Raw genomic sequence first — 19468 nt, forward strand, 5'->3', positions numbered from 1 at the left:
ATCCGGCCGTGAAAATACTGCCCCCTATCCTAAACAGGTTAATTATAATCCACATAATAATTCACATTTCCTGTTGCTGCAGGATTCTTTTCCTGGTTTAGCAAACTGGCTCAAATTAAGATCCTACATCTGTAATTGGGGTTTTTCCCACTTTTATATAAATGACTGGATATTTGTTGAGTTGAGCTCCCATCAAATATCATCAAGGATAATTGTATTTGCATGCTGTACAGATATGCTATCTGGGGCGGAAGGTAGCCTAGTGGTTAGAGCGTTATAACGTCAGTAACTGAAATGTTGCTAGATTGAATCCCTGAGCTGACAAGGTGAAAATATGTCGTTCTGCCCCTGAACAAGGCAATTAACACCCCTGTTCCTAGGCCGTCATTGTAAATAAGACTTTTTTCTTAACTGACTTGCCTAGTTAAATAAAGAAAACATGCTATCTTACCGTGTGTGTGTGTGTGTGTGTGTGTGTGTGTGTGTGTGTGTGTGTGTGTGTGTGTGTGTGTGTAGTGCTGCTGTAAACCACAGAGCACAGGAAATCAGTATATCAAACATACCGTTGTCTCTCTCCTTCTCTCTCTCTGACTGACAAGTGTTCTTCCACACGCTATCTTGTGTCAGTTAATAGTTAACGGCGACAGAGCAGAGTTGTCGTGGCACCACGACCTCAACACCTGACATGTTCTGAGCGCCCTCCAACCCGGGCACCTCGGATCAGCTGACTCACCATGGGAAACTATATGTGTAGTACACTGAGGTGAGCACTTACTGAGGAATATGCTCACACACACCCGACACGCACACACATGGTTTGTTCTTGTTAGTGTGTTCTGCTTCTTTCAAAACTGTCTTGCAGTAGTTGATCTATTTTGAAAAAGTGGCTGTAAGTGTGCATGACTTTCTTGTTGGTCTCAGAGAGATGATGGCCTGTAGCTGACAGGGAATATGGCCTCTGTCTGAATACATATACAAGCATGTGTACAGAGCTTCCTGTTGCAGCAATAGTGTTGAGTAGGGCTTCCTGTCTAGCAGCATCTTCCAGGAAGTTATTTTTAACAATAACTTTGCAGTGAATACTCATTAAACTCTTTAATATCAATATGTTTTCATTTGAAGTGCACACATTGTAACAGCACTCTCTCTCATTTCTGTTGGGTGACCAATTCAATTTACACTCTTCTCTGTTAGAGTGAGTTGTGAATTACATGTATAAACTTTGTCCTCTGTTTCCTTTTTTCAGGAAGAAGAAAAATAAAGATGGTAATACTTCTATTTCTTTTAGAAAAGAACGTCACATTTTCTTGTTATGCTTTAAAGTATTTGTTAAAATTAAATAAAAACATGGCTACGTGTATGATTCTCTTCAGGAGATGACAGTGATGATCATAGCAGCCCAGACGCAGAAAAGAAGGTATGAAGTACAAACAATATTTGGCATGTCCAAACACATGGATGATATGACACTGAGTTGAGTACAGGGTCAGGGTCAACTTCATTTATATTCAAGAAGTACACTGAAATTCCAATTATTTTCAATGCTTTTCAATAATACATGCATGTGCGTGTGTGTGTGTATAATTCTGTCTCTCGCTGGATCACAGTTCGAAAATAATTTTTGGGGCTCTTCAAACAAGTAGTGAAAGTTGTAAGGGATATGGATGATTTATAATAAGTATGTTAGATAAAGTTCACAGCATATTTGTTTTGCTTGTCAGGTGAGAGGTGGATTCTATGGTGTAAAAGGCTGTATTCATGGTTCAAAAAGTGTGCACAGAAGTAGATCATAGTCAAATCAAAACCGCTGTCTGATATACACAGATAATGTGTGTCTGTGTGTTACATATTCAAGAATTCAACAAGTACAGAAGCTTCCTTATCAGTCTAAAATTATCCAATTCACCTGTGATACATTCACACTAGATCAGTGGTCATGGGGGAGAGGAGTTATTTAAAAAAATGTATATTCTATTTTAGCCAACAAGTTTTTCCTGATCAGGTCACATGGTCAAGGATAATTCCTGGCCCTTATCATAAAGGGAAATATTCAAGGAAAGGAAGCTTATTTAAGACAATTACAACATAACTTTTGTTTTACCCCATTGTTTCTATTTTGTGACAGGAAGAGGATGTGACATACGCCACCATTGACCATAGCAACACCAAGACAACAGGAGTCATCGTAGATTCTTACGCTAACGACTGTGACTACGCCATTGTTAAACTTCCAACTTGCCCCGCCCACCAGTCATTAATTAAAGAAGACTGTGCAGATGACTATGTCTTCATGGGCTGACCTCATGTACAATGTGTGTGTGTGGAGGGGGGGGGACAATGGAGATGCAAGGTGGACACAGGCCTGGGGCAAGCTGGACAGCACCTTTCTGAACCAAAGGACCCTAGATATGACTATGATAGCGCCCACAAATGGAACTTTTCTTGATGCAGTGTGGTTGCAGGAATTATGTGCTTCTATAGTTGTGTTTAATTATGTTTTACAGTCACATTATGCCTATGTTAATGTATACGTCTTTTCTACTAAGAGAAATGGATGCTTTCGTTCAGACTTTCTATGTGGTTTATTTGGCCTCTTGACAGAGGGAACATACAGGCCAGAGATTCAAATGCTATCGCTATCATACTGACCCTTGAGATACAACTACCAACCACACCACACACACACCCTGGGCTCGTGCCTAAGATAATGTTTAGTACCGCAAAAGAGAGAGATGAGATGTTTGTGATAGAATTACGTGTTTGAATTTTATGCGAAATATTTTCTTTGCACAAATCTATTTGAATGAGATACAGTAAGGTGAGAGCGGGATTGGAGATACTGTTGTTTTGTGAACCGGTCTTAGTTGTTTCTCAAAATCACCAGGATCTGTCCGATCGTAAATCGTATCCTATCAATGATGGATGCAAAGATGGATTAAATCAACATTGTTTGAAAATGCCACTTTTGTATCCTGACGTTTATAACATCAATGGCAACAATCAACGGCAGACAATTTTCTGCAACTTCAAGATTGAATCAATTAATATTTTGGGGCTTCTTTAAAACTAAAGAGAGGAAAACAAAGAGTAGCTGTGGAAGACATATAGCCAATAATGTGGATCCTTAGGAGGTAAAAAATAGAACCTCTGTCAAAATAGATCAATTTAGCTTCCTCTTTAGTCAGCATTATTCACAAATCACATAATAGCCTACAGCTTAAGTATGTTAACCAAAACATGTTTCAATTCAAGGTCCATGCTCATCAAAATGGATCATATGGACTGATAATCAGCAGGTGATTGTTTCAAATCCTATGTGAGCCACATTGTAGATTCAACCTGTATGTTGCTTTGTCACTCTGTATCACTAGGCCTACTTATACTGGACTTCCTTTACTAGTCTCCTACACTACTCCCTTGATTTGTTATAACTGGGTTTCTAACATCACTAAAATTGTGATAGCAAGATGGAGGAAAGTCCAGCATGAGTTTTCACATTATTGTATTCCCCTGTCCTTCTTCTTTGAGATTTCTGGTTAGGAAAGAGGTGAACTCATAGAAAACGTCTTCATGGAAAGGAGATCTAAGCTGCAGTCCAAGTACGTCATTTTTAACCCCTCAGCCCTTGCGCTAGCTACTTTCGTTTTGGGGAATCCCCATTGAAACTGAATGCAGTTTGATTGCCATCTTAAGTGGAGGTCCAATTCACTAATGTTGCCCCCTCGGCCCTCGATTTAGCTTGAGGTAGCGAGTGAAGAACTTTGATCACTTGTGGGGTTGCTATGACCTACATTTTAATGATAACTGTAGTCACATGTTATGTTGTGTTGATACCATGCTGTGTTGTTATGTGTTGCTGCCTTGCTATGTTGTTGTCTTAGGTCTCTCTTTATGTAGTGTTGTGTTGTCTCTCTTGTTGTGATGTGTGTTTTGTCCTATATTTATATTGTATTTATTTTTTTTATTTTTAATCGGGGGCCAGGGAGCTAGCTTGCTATTTTTTTTGTTGTAGATTACATTTATTTTAGCATTGGTAAATTGGCTTAGTCTCCTAGTGAGAACCCTGTAGAACGTAGCTACCTTCATAAACGTATTTTTGGGAATTCTGAAATGTATTGGAATACGTTACTATAAAACTAGCTAGCCAACTGTAGCTGACAGGAGTGCTAGCTAGCTAAGTTAGCTTGCAAGGTACATTAATAGCTTTAGGTTGGTTGTTTTTATGCTCAATTTCAAGATTTCCACCATGGACGTTGCTTCTCCGATCATCACTCGCCGTCGCTTGGGTAAGGGACATTTAAGGTACACTCGGATGTGAAGATGTAAAACGTCATTCAAGGGCTGAGGGCTGTCTACTTTGAATTTGGAATGCAGCCCTAAACATACCCTCTTTCTCATAAAGTTAGTTCACCAATATTCTCCAGCAGAGGGTGCACATCCCCTGCTTTATGGCAAGCACTCAACAGTATGCCAACAGATAGTTAATCTGTGTTTACAGTGGGAGCAAATGATGCATAATGGGCAGAACAAGGAATGAGGTGGACAAAGTCATGCACGAGCTAGCGAGATCCTACTAGCGCATTGTAGCATGTATTTGCATATTTCCATTAGGGAACGCCTCCAATGTGAAGTGTGCGTGTGGGTAAACCCAAATAGACTTTGCACTCCTTTAAAACAATGCAATCTAAAAAAAAACTTTGACAAAACGTCAAGTCTATAAAACTTAGTGCGCTGTGTTCATAACATATTCTAGTTTTAGGAACAGAAAAATGTTTCATCAATGAGAACATTTGCAGAATGTCGAGCCAGTTTCAGCTAGTTCCAACCTCCCCCACAATCCGTGACTGGACTTTCTCTCACTACCATATTTGGTGATGATAAAACGTTCTAGACAGATGTTTCAGCTTTATAGCCCCTGTGTTGTGTCTGGGGTACCCCATTCTGTTTGTGAGTATACAGTATCATGTCACATCCTATGAAATTGACCAATACAAACAAACATACAGTAGTGTAAAGTACTTAAGTAAAAATACTTTAAAGTACTGCTTAAGTAGTTTTGGGGGGTATATGTACTTTACTTTACTATTTATATTGTTGACAACCTTTACTTCACTACATTCCTAAAGAAAATAATGCACTTTTTACTCCATACATTTTCCCTGACACCCTACTGCCTCTGATCTAGCGGACTCGCCAAACAAAAATGCTTTGTTTGTAAGTGAATGTCTGATTGTTGGAGTGTGCCCCTGGTTTGCATAATATAAGCAATTTGAAATTATGAATGCTTTTACTTTTGATACTTAAGTATATTTAAAACCAAATACTTTTTGACTTTTACTCAAGTAGTATTTTACTGGGTGGCTTTCGCTTTTACTTGAGTCATTTTCTATTAAGGTATCTTTAGATTTACTCAAGAATGACATTTGAGTACTTTTTCCACCACTGCAAACACATTTTCCAACTCAAAAGCAATTGATTAAATTCAAGAATTTAGTTGTTATCTTAGTTCTCAGAGTCAAACTCTTGTCTCATGAATGTAAACACAGAGAATGCTTCAAATCCTTTCCTCATTAACTCTGGATGTAGGTTTCAAATGTAAAGAATCTGTTTTTAATATATAATAAACTTGATATTTAAATTCAATCATAAATATAAACTCAACAAAAACACTGTAATTACACATCAGTATTATATAAATTGAGATTTTGATTAAACATCTCAAAATTGCACTCTTCCCCATGATTTGCAGATGACAGGAGTGTGGGAACAGTCAAACGTGTGTTATGAGATCAGTGGTATACAGTTGTGCTAACTACACAGCAAGTCATAGTTCTCATTGTGCAAATTGTGAAAATGCTAAACTGGAAAGATCATCTCTCATCTGCCCACATCTCTTTGGTGGTAGAAATGTCTGTTTTTGGCCATTTTCTCACGTCAGTCAGGAGTGATCAGATCTGTGAGGTTTTCCTTTTGTAACAGAAGCCCTGTGTCATGTCCTCCGTCATTCCCCTGTTTACTGGATCAGTTTCTTCAACCTCAAAGTTCTCAGAGTGGCGTGCAGAGGTGTGTGTGTGTTATGTGAACAGGTCTGCAGAGGAGTTGTAGATTGAATTGACACTTTGTACATAGCTGGCGTAGGGTTCTACTTCCTCTACATAGTCCTGTGACTGAGAGAGAAACAGAGACTCATCACTATTTACAGTAAACTGCTATCTACGCAAAACATACAGGTATTAAGGTAATGTGACGTGACACAACGCAGGATATAGCTCATACATACCTGAGGAGCCTTGGGGCTGTGAATACACAGATACAGCTCTTTATTATACAAGCAATAACATTGAACCAAATCATAAAAGATCAAAATCATTAGAATAATGAATATTCATACCTAATTCTGCATGGGTGTTTTCGTGTGAAGTATAAACCCCCCAGAATAGCCATGATGAAGCTTATAGTTCCCACGGAGATTATGACTAATCGCCAGGGTATGAAGATTTCTGACAGGGAGAGAAAATTATAAATAATCAGAATCAGAATACATTTCCCACTGGGCACACCACGTAATTTCAACATGGAAATGTGGGTAATATTTGGTTGAGACGTTAATCAATGAGATTTCAACGATTATTCACCTACTCAAAAAGACAGCCATAAATTTGATGAATACCCAATGTGTTATCACTATGATTTTAACAATCTAAAAGCACAACCAAATTCCAATGGAAAAACAATGTCTGATTTTTGGTTTAGTTGTCATCTAAATGTGTTATCACTGAGCTTTCAAACATTTAAATGGGAATACAATGTCAGATATTTTGTATTTATACAAAAGTACACAGTGCAAGTGATTACTGCTGTTTGAGATTCTGCCCAGATTATTATAGCAATTGTGAAGATCTCCACAGACCTGTGATCTTTGCATGCTATCTCGATCATGCACGCTTTCTATGATTACGTAAGAATATATTTATAGTTAGGCTACAGTAGGCAATGGATGTATTACTCATTTTAAGGTTGAATAAATACTGTTAGGCCTACATTAGTTTGTAAGACAGCCTTAACTATATGCTATGTATTTACTGTATAGTTATATTGAATAGTGTTTGATTGACAACGCAACCAGGGGAGGGCTTCCCTTTTATTGGCTCTTCACCAACCGTGCTATTTTGTTTGTTATTCGCATTGTTTGTAACTTATTTTGTACATAATGTTGCTGCTACCGTCTCTTATGACCGAAAAAGAGCTTCTGGACATCAGAGCAGCGATTACTCACCTTGAACTTGACAAATCATTTTTCTTTAATGAGGTGGATGGGAGGGATTTACTCCAGACACCCGAACAGGCCCTTATCCCGTCATTCTCAGGAGAAAGAGAGGTCGGGGTGACATGTATATCCTACCAATGGGACATTAAAAACCGTAATATCTTATGTTTCACTGAGTTGTGGCTGAACGACGACATCAATAAAATACAGGTTATACGGGTTACACACTGTATCGGCAGGATAGAACAGCAGCCTCTGGTAAGACAAGGGGTGGCAGTCTATGTATATTTGTAAACAACAGCTGGTGCACGATTTCTAAGGTAGTCTCGAGGTTTTGCTCACCTGAGAGTATCCCATGATAAGCTGTAGACAACACTATCTACCTGGAGTGTTTTCATCTATATTCTCCGTAGCTGTCTATTTACCACCACAAACCGATGCTGGCAATAAGACCGCACTCAAGGAGCTGTGTACGGCCATAAGCAAACAGGAAAATGCTCATCCCAGAGACGGCGCTCCTAGTGGCAGGGGACTTTAATGCAGGGAAACTTAAATCAGTTTTACCTAATTTCTATCAGCATGTTAAATGTGCAACCAGAGGGAAAACAACTCTAGACCACTTTTACTCCACACACAGAGACACTTACAAAGCTCTCCCTCGACCTCCATTTGGCAAATCTGACCATAATACTATCCTCCTGATTCCTGCTTACAAGCAAAAATTAAAGCAGGAAGCACCAGTGACTTGGTCAATACAAAAGTGGTCAGATGAAGTAAATGCTAAGCTACAGGACTGTTTTGCAAGCACAGACTGGAATATGTTCCGGGACTCTTCAGATGGCATTGAGGAGTACACCACATCAGTCACTGGCTTTGTCAATAAGTGCATCGATGACGTCGTCCCTACAGTGAATGTACGTACATACCCCAACCAGAAGCCATGGACTACAGGCAACATCCGCACTGAGCTAAAGGGTAGAGCTACCGCTTTCAAGGAGCGGGACTCTAACCCGGAAGCTTATAAGAAATCCTCCTATGCCCTCCAACGAACGATCAAACAGGCAAAGCCACAACACAGGACTAAGATCGAGTCGTACTACACCAGCTCCGACGCTCATCGGATGTGGCAGGGCTTGCAAACAATTACAGACTACAAAGGGAAGCACAGCCAAGAGCTGCCCAGTGACACAAGCCTACCAGACAAACTAAATTACTTCTTTGCTCGCTTCTAAGCAAGTAACAGTGAAACACGTATGAGAGCACTAGCTGTTCCGGACGACTATGTGATCACGCTCTCTGAAGCTGATGTGAGTAAGACCTTTAAACAGGACAGCATTCACAAGGCCGCAGGGCCTGGTGGATTACCAGGACATATACTCCGAGCACGCGCTGACCGACTGGCAAGTGTCTTCACTGATATTTTCAACCTCTCCCTGTCTGAGTCTGTAATACCAACATGTTTCAAGCAGACAACCATAGTCCCTGTGACCAAGAACACGAAGGTAACCTGCCTAAATAACTACTGACCTGTAGCACTCACGTCTGTAGCCCTTGAATTGCTTTGAAAGGCTGGTCATGGCTCACATCAACACCATTATCCCAGAAACCCTAGACCCATTCCAATTTGCATATCGCCCCAACAGATCCACAGATGATGCAATCTCTATTGCACTCCGCACTGCCCGTTCCCACCTGGACAAAAGGAACACCTATGTGAGAATGCTATTCATTGACTACAGCTCAGCGTTCAACACCATTGTGCACTCAAAGCTCATCACTAAGCTAAGGACCCTGGGACTAAACACCTCCTTCTGCAACTGGATCCTGGACTTCCTGACGGGCCACCCCCAGGTGGTAAGGGTAGGTAACAACAAATCCGCCATGCTGATCCTCAACACGGGGGCCCCTCAGGGGTGTATGCTCAGTCCCCTCCTGTACTCCCTGTTCACTCATGACTGTACGGCCAGGCACGACTCCAACACTATTATTAAGTTTGCCGATGACACAACAGTGGTCGGCCTGATCACCGGCAATGACGAGACAGCCTATAAGGAGGAGGTCAGAGACCTCACCGTGTGGTGCAAGGACAACAACCTCTCCCTCAAAGTGATCAAGACAAGGGAGATGATTGTGGACTACAGGAAAAGGAGGACCGAGCACGCCCCCATTCGCATCGACGGGGCTGTAGTGGAGCAGGTTGAAAGCTTCAAGTTCCTTGGCATCCACATCACCAACAAACGAACATGGTCCAAGCACACCAAGACAGTGGTGAAGAGGGCATGACAAAACCTATTTCCCCTCAGGAGACTGAAAAGTTTTGGCATGGGTCCTCAGATCCTGAAAAGGTTCTACAGCTGCACCTTCAAGAGCATCCTGACTGGTTTCATCACTGCCTGGTATGGCACCTGTTCAGCCTCCGACCGCAAGGCACTACAGAGGGTAATGAGTACGGCCCAGTACAGAGTCATTTAGCTCAGTTACCTTCACTTTCTTGGGAACAGGAACTATGGTGGCCCTCTTGATTACCAACAATGACGAGACGGCCGACAGGGAGGAGGTGAGGGCCCTCGGAGTGTGGTGTCAGGAAAATAACCTCACACTCAATGTCAACAAAGCAAAGGAGATGATTGAGGACTTCAGGAAACAGCAGAGGGAGCAGCCCCCTATCCACATCGACGGGACAGTAGTGGAGAAGGTGGAAAGTTTTAAGTTCCTCGGCGTCCACATCATGGACAAGCTGAAATGGTCCACCCACACAGACAGCGTGGTGAAGAAGGCACAGCAGCGCCTCTTCAACCTCAGGAGGCTGAAGAAATTCGGCTTCTCACCAAAAACACTCATAAACTTTTACAGATGCACAATCGAGAGCATCCTGTCGGGCTGTATCACCTCTTGGTACGGCAACTGCTCCACCCACAACCGTAAGGCTCTCCAGAGGGTAGTGAGGTCTGCACAACGCATCACCGGGGGCAAACTACCTGCCCTCCAGGACACCTACACCACCCGATGTCACAGGAAGGCCAAAAGATCGTCAAGGACAACAACCACCCGAGCCACTGCCTGTTCACCCCGTTATCATCCAGAAGGCAAGGTCAGTACAGGTGCATCAAAGCGGGGACCGAGAGACTGAAAAACATCTTCTATCTCAAGGCCATCAGACTGTTAAACAGCCATCACTAACAATGAGTGGCTGCTGCCAACATACTGATTAATCTCTAGCCACTTTAATAATGAAAAAATGTATGTAATAAATGTATCACTAGCCACTTTAAACAATGCCACTTTATATAATGTTTACATACCCTACACTACTCATCGCATATGTATATACTGTACTCTATACCATCTACTGCATCTTGCCTATGCCGTTCGGACATCGCTCATTCGTATATTTTTATGTACATATTCTTATTCATTCCTTTACACTTGTGTGTATAAGGTAGTTGTTGTGAAATTGTTAGGTAAGATTACTTGTTAGATATTACTTCATGGTCGGAACTAGAAGCTCAAGCATTTCGCTACACTCGCATTAACATCTGCTAACCATGTGTATGTGACTAATACTATTTTATTTTATTTTATTTGGGACCAAGCTTCCTTCCATCCAGGACTTCTATACCAGGAGGTGTCAGAGGAAGGCCCTAAAAATTGTCAGACTCCAGCCACCCTAGTCATAGACTGTTCTCTCTGCTATTTGCATTGCCCCCCCCCCCCCCCCCTCTTTTACGCTGCTACTCTCTGTTATTATCTATGCATAGTCATTTTAATAACTCTACCTACATGTACATACTACCTCAATTACCTCGACTTACCGGTGCCCCCCACACATTGACTCTGTACTGGAACCCCTATAAAGTATATAGCCTCGCTATTGTTATTTTACTGCTGCTCTTTAATTATTTGTACCTTTTTTTCTTTTTTTTGTATTTTTCTTAAAACTGCATTGTTGGTTAAGGGCTTGTAAATAAGCATTTCACTGTTGTATTCGACGCACGTGACAAATAACATTTGATTTGATTTAAAGAAAATCTAAACAAAGGATAGTTTTATCTGAGCAACTGGCTCAATCCTATTCTTTAACTATTATTTTTGGTTTAGTTGGGGACCTAAATCAAACATATAATTTGTTAACTTGTCAACAATTTAATAGGCTATTTACTATATTACAAAAGTGAATTGTGTTTGGTTGTCAACGCAACATTTGAGGGGTATTCAGACCCCTTGACTTTTTTACACTTTTTGTTAGGTTACAGCCTTATTCTACAATTGATTAAATTTTTATTTTTTCACCATAAAGACAAAGCAAAAATGTACAATCTTTGCTAAATTCCTAAAATAAAAAAAATGTAATATGACATTTACATCAGTATTCAGACCCAATACTCAATACTTTGTTGAAGCTCCTTTGGCAGCGATTACAGCCTCAAGTCTTCTTGGGTATGACGCTACAAAATTGGCACACCAGTATTTGGGGAGTTTTTCCCATACTTCTCTGCAGATCCTCTCAAGCTCTGTCAGGTTGGATGGGAAGTGTTGCTGCACAGCTATTTTCAGATCTTTCCATAGATATTTGATCGGGTTCAAGTTCGGGCACTGGCTGGGCCACTCAAGGACATTCAGAGACTTGTCCCATAGCCACTCCTGCTTTGTCTTGGCTGTGTGCTTAGGGTCTTTGTCCTGTTGGAAGGTGAAACTTCACCCCAGTCTGAGGTCCTGAGCACTCTGGAGCAGATTTTTCATTAAGGATCTCTCTGTACTTTGCTCCGTTCATCTTTGCCTCGATCTTGACTAGTCTCCTAGGTCCCTGCCACTGACAAACATCCCCACAGCATGATGCTGCCACCACCATGCTTCACTGTAGGGATAGTGCCAGGTTTCCTCCAGAAGTGACTCTTGGCATTCAGGCCAAAGAGTTCAATCTTGCTTTCATCAGAACAGAGAATATTGTTTCTCATGGTCTGAGAGTCTTTTGGTGCCTTTTGGCAAACTCCAAGCGGGCTGTCATGTGCCTTTTACTGAGAAGGGGCTTCTGTCTGGCCACTCTACCATAAAGGCCTGATTGGTTGAGTGCTGCAGAGATGGTTGTCCTTCTGATAAGTTCTCTAGAGCTCTGTCAGAGTAACCATTGGGTTCTTGGTCACCTCCCTGACCAAGGCCCTCCCTCCCCCGATTGCTCAGTTTGGCTGGGCGGCCAGCTCTAGGAAGTCTTACTGGTTCCAAACTTCTTCCATTTAACAATGATGGAGGCCATTGTTTTCTTGGGGACTTTCAATGCTTCAGAAATGTTTTGGTACACTTCCCCAGATCTGTGCCTTGACGCGATCCTTTCTTGGAGCTCTGCGGGCAATTCCTTTGACCTCATGGCTTGGTTTTTGTCTGACATGCACTGTCAACTGTGGGACCTCCTATAGACAGGTGTGTGCCTTTCCAAATTATGTCCAAACAATTGAATTTACCACAGGTGGACTCCAATCAAGTTGTAAAAACATTTCAAGGATGATCAATGGAGACAGGATTCGCCTGAGCTCAATTTCGAGTCTGATAGCAAAGGGTCTGAATACTTTTTATTTGTAATACATTTCTGTTTTAGCTACATCATTATGGGGTATTGCATAGAATTGTATTTTATTTAATCTATTTTAGAAAAAGGCTATAACGTAACAAAATTTGGAAAAAGTCAAGGGGTCTGAATACTTACAGAAGGCAGTGTATATTTTGTGCCACTGACTTAGGGCTCTATTCAATCCGCATTGTGGAAGTTCAGCTTTACAGTGCGATTGAAATTTAGAGGCAATGTTCCCACTTTGGCTGAGATTGCACTCACAGTAAACACTGCATATGTTGGCTCAATCGAAAATTACATAAGAAATTCTAGCGCAGAGTGGATAACGCTTCAGCTTTACAAATTGAATAGTGCCCTTAGTCTGGGTTTAATTCCAGTAGGTCTACAAATGTATAATTGGTATGTTGGGTTCATGTCTCCATCTCAAACCGGAATCGAAGTTAAAGAATAGGACTAAATCTAATCAAACTTTATTTAAAGTGCATTTAAAGTTTCATTTGATTTAGTCATATTCTTTAACTTTGATTTTTGGATGAGATGGAGACGTGAATCCAACACATTAATGATTAAATTTGAAATCAAACCAAGATTGAAACCCTAGGCCTATAAGTATTGTCTATTTTTCGTTTAACGCTGGGTTGCATTGAAACAATAGCTGTTGATGACTTTGCAAATGCTATACAATATATATAGGCCTAAATCTAATTTGTTATGATACAGTGTATGACTTATAAAGTATGGTTACATTTCATTTGCTCTGTCACACATATCCTTTGGAATGACTTCGATATCAACAATGAAAATATTTAGTTATTAAGAGATCTCCTTATAATCATTCTCACAGTAGCACATTGGTAGTAGTCAATGGCAAATATCAAAGCATAAGCAGGCCTGGGTTTGGTTAAAACCCTGGATGGGAGACTAAATGAATAGATGTTAGATAGATGTTAGATAGATCAACTCTGTAGTTTTTTTTCGGATAGTGGACATAACGTTGAAGATCTGACATTGTTTCAAAGGTACATATTCAACATATTTTATACAAGGTTTTTTTATGCTGAAAATTGGTTACAATGATGACTAGAGCCCTTGGGGATTCTTTGGTTGAAATTTCACCCTCAAAACAAGTTGGTTACTTTTTTCAATTCCAATGTATTTTCCATGTAGATTCTACATCACAAGTAAACTTTGTCAATAGACTCTGAAGGATTTTATTGACTAAAAAAGCTACGATGTTCACTCCTATTCTAAAAGAGTGAGATATTAGTCATACAGTGTCCTTCTAAATTCTAAATAGTCAGTCTGTACCTGGTGTCACCATATGCACCTCTTCCCAGGAGGGATGTATGACAGCACAAGTCAGGTTGCCCGTAGCAATCCCCTCAGGCAGGACCAATCGACTCTCTACTTTGTTGAAGCCATCTAGGTTCAATGTGGTGGTTGAAGTAGAGTTCCATTTTTCACTCCAGGAGATGGAGGCAGCTGGTTTCCCCCCTTCAGCTAAACACACAGCCACCTGCCTACTGCCCTCCCACTCTAGCCAGGCAGACACACTGGGAGGGGCTGCACACAGGGGGAATAGGGGGGAAATAAGCATATTGAGAACAACACAGGTATTTTGTATTTTGCAGTATAGAGAAATTAAAGCACACAGAAGTCATGCTAAATTGTACAAATCTATGAAGGTTTCTTACCTATTAGCGATACATCAATGTTTGAAGTGTAGCTTCCTGCTTTGTACACCGACTCACAGTGGTAGATTCCCTCATCTCTCTTTGAGAACCCTGGAATCTGCAGGTAGGATTCACCCCTGGATGTGTTGAGCATGGCTTTTCCATCATTGCATGTGTTCAGATTTAGGTTATCATTACTAGATGATATTTGACACATTATTCCATCCAGGTTTAGTTTCCAGATGGTGTAGATCATCTCACTCCAAGTCTTATTGCTGCACTTTAAGATGGCATTACTCCCCAGGTGGAAATGTTCACTCCTGGCATCTAAAGAAATACTATTAAAATAACTAATTCAAAGAATTGTACTTATGTAAATAAAAAATACTTTTGGATAAATGGACGGTAAATGAATCAATGGTTTCATATCAAATGCATGTGTGATACAGTTGTATGAGTATTATGAAAGGCCTACATATATGTATCATTATCTTTTTACAATACATACAATACATACAGAGGAGCTTGATGTGGCTATGTCGGATATTCAGACCTATCAGAGTCATGCAGACTATCAGGCCTCATTCCAAGGAACAGGAAACTTTTATGCATCATTTCCTCTTTCTCCTCTCCTAAAACACAAAGCCCTATCTCTCTCTCTGACCAAAAATGTGGCAACATGGTAATGCAGGCTCATAGTGGCGATTAAATAGGTTTGGTAAAAAGAAAATGTATGTTTTACCAATGACTCCGTGTTGTTGGACTAGAGGAACAATGGAGGTGAGGAAAGGGGAAGTGTGAGAGATCACAGAAATGTTGTGGTTATATCCTGAGAGAATGATCAAAGTGCATGTTAGTGGCAGATCATGTTAGCAAAATGTTAAGCATTCAACATCATCAATTAAACATGATTTCATCAAGTGTAAGTTCAATCAATAGAAAAGCATGTCTTATGATAGGATAGGATAGGATATAGTAATCCTTCTAACCCCCCCCCCCCCCCAAAAAAAGATATAGATGTACTATTGTAAAGTGGTTGTTCCACTGGATATCATAAGGTGAATGCACCAATTTGTAAGTTGCTCTGGATAAGAGCGTCTGCTAAATGACGTAAATGTAAATGTCTTAGTTGATCAGCAAAACAGTCTTGAGGAAGAAAAGTGGGTTGTCGGTAATTTGAAAGCCAATGTCTTATAAAATTTGTCTTACAAAAAAGTGATAGTTGAACAGTTGGAGGTTATTAGTCATTATTATAAAGTTTGGTTTGTTAGTTAAGTGTTTAAAAAAAAAAGCAGAACATAAAACTTTCCACTCTTAAAACAGCTCCCAATGTTATCATAAGATGTGATATCATGGGAGGATGACTGCTAGTTTACGGAAGTTTCTGAAGTGGGACGTTTTCTGGGTCACACACTGCTCTTTCATTCTTGTTGATGTTTACTTTAGACAAGTGTATAACTTCTGTGGTGGTTACAGAAACCCACAGGACCCCCATACACTGCCTGATTAGTAATGTCACTTTCCCCCTAACGTGCCTCAAATCAATCTCCTCTCAAATACAGGGGAAAATATGTTAGTTCATCTGTAAACCATGCCACACCAACACACACTAGTCTCTACCGTGTGATACGCTGCATGTTCCTTCCCGTGGTAGAAAACAATGGAACCTTTTGTTTAAAACATCTTTGTATAATCACCCAAATCTGTTCCACTGACTTTGTCTTCAGTTTGACCTCAACAGAGTAGTCAGAACAGAACTCTCGATACACATGGCATAGAAATCTAGAGCCCTTGGGGATTCTACCAGCAGCTGGCAGAGCAGTATGAAAATATAAAACATTATTTTTTATCCGTTTGTTTTGGTCATAAAATAAATATTCTGACTGTATGATATAATCATATCTATTTTAGGGTATCTATAGATAAAATGCTTTGAATGTTTTATGAATAATTTAACCCTTTACACCAGTGGTCACTAACTGATCTCCAAAGCATTCCTAGTCGATCCCCAAACATTTTTGTAAAAAACCCAACGCAAATAATTGACTTCCGATTTATTTAAATTGCACTGTTGGCGGTAGGTGGAGAGTATATGCACCTACAGGCCTACCTACAGGCCTACCACTGGCCAATCAGATAGCTCAGATCACCGTGTCTGCACAGTTTCCTTGAGCAATAGACTGTAAAAAGAAGCATTGGATGCACAGCAAAGTTGATACTGTGAGATTTAAAAACGTTTAAAGCCATGACTAGAGAGAGACTGCTGTTTTTATGAGTAAGTTCATGTTTAAGTTGTTATTGAGCATTGTCAACAATTTAAGCCATAACATGCATGTTCTCCCTACTTTCACTCACGCTACAACCAGCGCTGCAGCTGCAATGAAGGAGTATAACAAAGTGTTCCAATAAGCTTGGGTTATTATTAGCGGCTTGTGTCTTTTTTAATATCGAGGAATATTTAACTTTCTCTGGTCATAGGAGTAACAACATGAATTGGTGCATGAGGCAGAAATAAGGCAATGTGACTTGATTTTTGCCATCAGTTTGAAGACTGTGTCCTTTTATCTCAGCGGAGGGAGAGCAGAGGGACGGTGAGTTGGGTGACAGGCAGCCTCACTGCTGCTCCCTCCCTCCCCTCAGACTGACCATTAGAGCAAGGCCATTAGTTCAGTAAAAGAAAATATATAATTATAATAATACAACGGATTATATATTACCAGAGTGATCATATGCCTAACATTTTTTTATATAATTTCAAAATGGTCTGAGAAGAACAACATTGGCAGGGCAATTCAAGCATAGCCGATATGCAGTGGTAATATATTGGGCCTATAGCCTACTGCACAAACCTTGTTGCTACAGAACTGTACTTATTTGGTTAATGTTGAATAGGTTTACGTTTATTAAGTAATGTTTTTTAAAAAACAGAGCGGTTTGCATTTTGATTCAGAAAGTGATCTTGACTCAGAAAAGGTTGGTGACCACTGCTTTAAACTGGACTCAAAATAAACCAAAACCAGCCAGATAAACAAAATGAAGTGATGAGATCAAAATGAAATGATGAGATTCTCAAACCTGTTTCTAAGCTCCAGGATGCAGAAACAGCCAGAAGAGAGATGACTCCTATTATCGATGTCTTCCCCATCTCTCTGGTTGTTCTATATGGCTCCTGACAATACTCTGGACTCCTCAAGACACTGCTACTCGTTCCACCTGTCCCCCCCAAAAAACAAATTCCTAAACTCCCCCCTTGGACACAATACCGTTGTCCCTGAACCCTAAAACTGGCTGTATTATTGTTCCATTCTGTCTCCTTTTGTCTCAATGTGTTATAACTGTACTGTTTAAACTGTCTCAATGCTCTCTTCTCTTTCCTCCAATCTCTAAATCTGAGTTGATATCAGCTCTCTGGCTCTGTCCTGATCTACATATTTGACTCCTTTACTGATGTTACTGTAACAAGCCCCTAAAAAAACTAAATAATCCCTCCCTCTCTCTTCCCCTACTTCCTCTGTACAGCTCTCTCGTTCTCATTCTCCCACACACGGTGACGGTTGTTGACTCAGACGCCTGTTTCCTCTCCCGCTTGTCACATAACCACAGAGTGCCACACAGTCTTTAAAGTCTCTGAAACAGCAATAACTGCAGGTGCCCTGCTAAAACTCTTAAAAACACTGGTTATCATACTTCTAACTGTCATTCTGTTCCAAGTCACGGATTTTAATTTGTCCAATGGACCCTAACATGTAGTTCCTCTTTCTTAAGTTATTTTTTTAACTTGCTATCGCCCCCACAATAATTATCTTCGTAAATAAATATTACTATTTATGTAATAGAAAATATCAGATTGTAAACTCAAAAACCACATACAGAAAATTGTCTAATGTTCCCTATTGTTGATTTTTCAGTGTAATGAACTCTGTAAGTGTTAAATTAACAGTCATTGATTTAAAATAACCCCAGTGTTGGCATTAATAACCAGTGTTAAACCAAAACCATGACCATCATTATAATTTTTCCCAGTATGCTCTATTACAGGTTGATTTGTGTTTGTTTCAATATCTATGTTTTTGCATGTACAGTATATTAATTGACTAATTCATCTTATGCGACTCAAATATAAATAACATAGATTGTTTTTAACTAATCCAATCTGTTACTTGGACTTATTGCACCAATTACTGAAATGGTTGTTCCAGTTTAAATGGTTTAGATAGTCCCATTTCTTATTCTTAACAACCCGGCAGTCATTCTGAATGCAGGTGAGTAGAAATTCAAAATGTTGCATATTCCCACGCTGGTTGGATTCCAATAGTAATTACACATCACTTTGCAAGCCATCATAATGTGACTTGCAGGCCTGAAAACCATCAGTTTCATGCCACTGTATTAGGATAAAACTAGGCCCTCAAAGTAATACCTTTTTAAAACCTGTATTGTGTTTAAGAATTGAATTTGAATGATAGCCTATTTGATGAGGAACTCACTTGATGAAGGCCACAGGACAAAAAATGGATGAATGTAACAACCATGTCTCTGCCACTAAGAAATACAGTCATGGGTGGTAACTCTACAATTTACTCAAAAGGTAAGGCACTGTGGGAAATAAGCAGTGTGTTAACCTGTTATGGCTAGGGGGCAGTATTTTCACGGCAGGATAAAAAACGTACCCGATTTAATCTGATTATTACTCCTGCCCAGAAACTAGAATATGCATATAATTATTAGCTTTGGATAGAAAACACTCCAACGTTTCTAAAACTGTTTGAATGGTGTCTGTGAGTATAACAGAACTCATTTGGCAAGCCAAAACCTGAGAAGATTCTGTACAGGAAGTACCCTGTCTGACCATTTCTTTGCCTTCTTTGTCATCTCTATCCATTACAAAGGATCTCTGCTATTACGTGACACTTCCTACGGCCTCCATGGTCTCTCAGAGCCCGGGAAAAAGCTGAATGACGTAAT

General features: G+C 40.1%; 1 protein-coding gene and 1 long non-coding RNA gene across 3 annotated transcripts; one reads left to right on the forward strand and one right to left on the reverse strand.

Annotated features, from left to right (window-relative positions):
• The first annotated feature begins 535 nt into the window (after positions 1 to 535).
• LOC106582052 (uncharacterized) lies at positions 536 to 2962 on the forward strand. The gene is made up of 4 exons (XR_001323234.2): positions 536 to 763; positions 1247 to 1266; positions 1374 to 1417; positions 2126 to 2962. It is a non-coding gene; the product is annotated as an uncharacterized LOC106582052 (long non-coding RNA).
• A 2632-nt stretch (positions 2963 to 5594) lies between these two features.
• On the reverse strand, positions 5595 to 18062 carry LOC106582122 (cell surface glycoprotein CD200 receptor 1-A). Of its 2 annotated transcripts, XM_014164876.3 has the most exons (7): positions 17579 to 18062; positions 15246 to 15332; positions 14525 to 14830; positions 14139 to 14393; positions 6392 to 6500; positions 6281 to 6296; positions 5595 to 6167 (listed from the first exon to the last, which is right to left on the reverse strand). In XM_014164876.3, the coding sequence occupies exons 1-7, from the start codon at positions 17646 to 17648 to the stop codon at positions 6075 to 6077; spliced, it is 936 nt and encodes a 311-aa protein (XP_014020351.2). In that variant the 5' UTR covers positions 17649 to 18062; the 3' UTR covers positions 5595 to 6074. The 2 variants fall into 2 exon arrangements, with proteins under 2 accessions (XP_014020351.2, XP_014020352.1); XM_014164877.3 differs by lacking the exon at positions 15246 to 15332 and having other exon boundaries at positions 17579 to 18052.
• Positions 18063 to 19468: the final 1406 nt, after the last annotated feature.

Source organism: Salmo salar, chromosome 21, assembly GCF_965601325.2.
Source record: "Salmo salar chromosome 21, fSalSal1, whole genome shotgun sequence".
Classification (NCBI taxonomy): domain Eukaryota; kingdom Metazoa; phylum Chordata; class Actinopteri; order Salmoniformes; family Salmonidae; genus Salmo; species Salmo salar.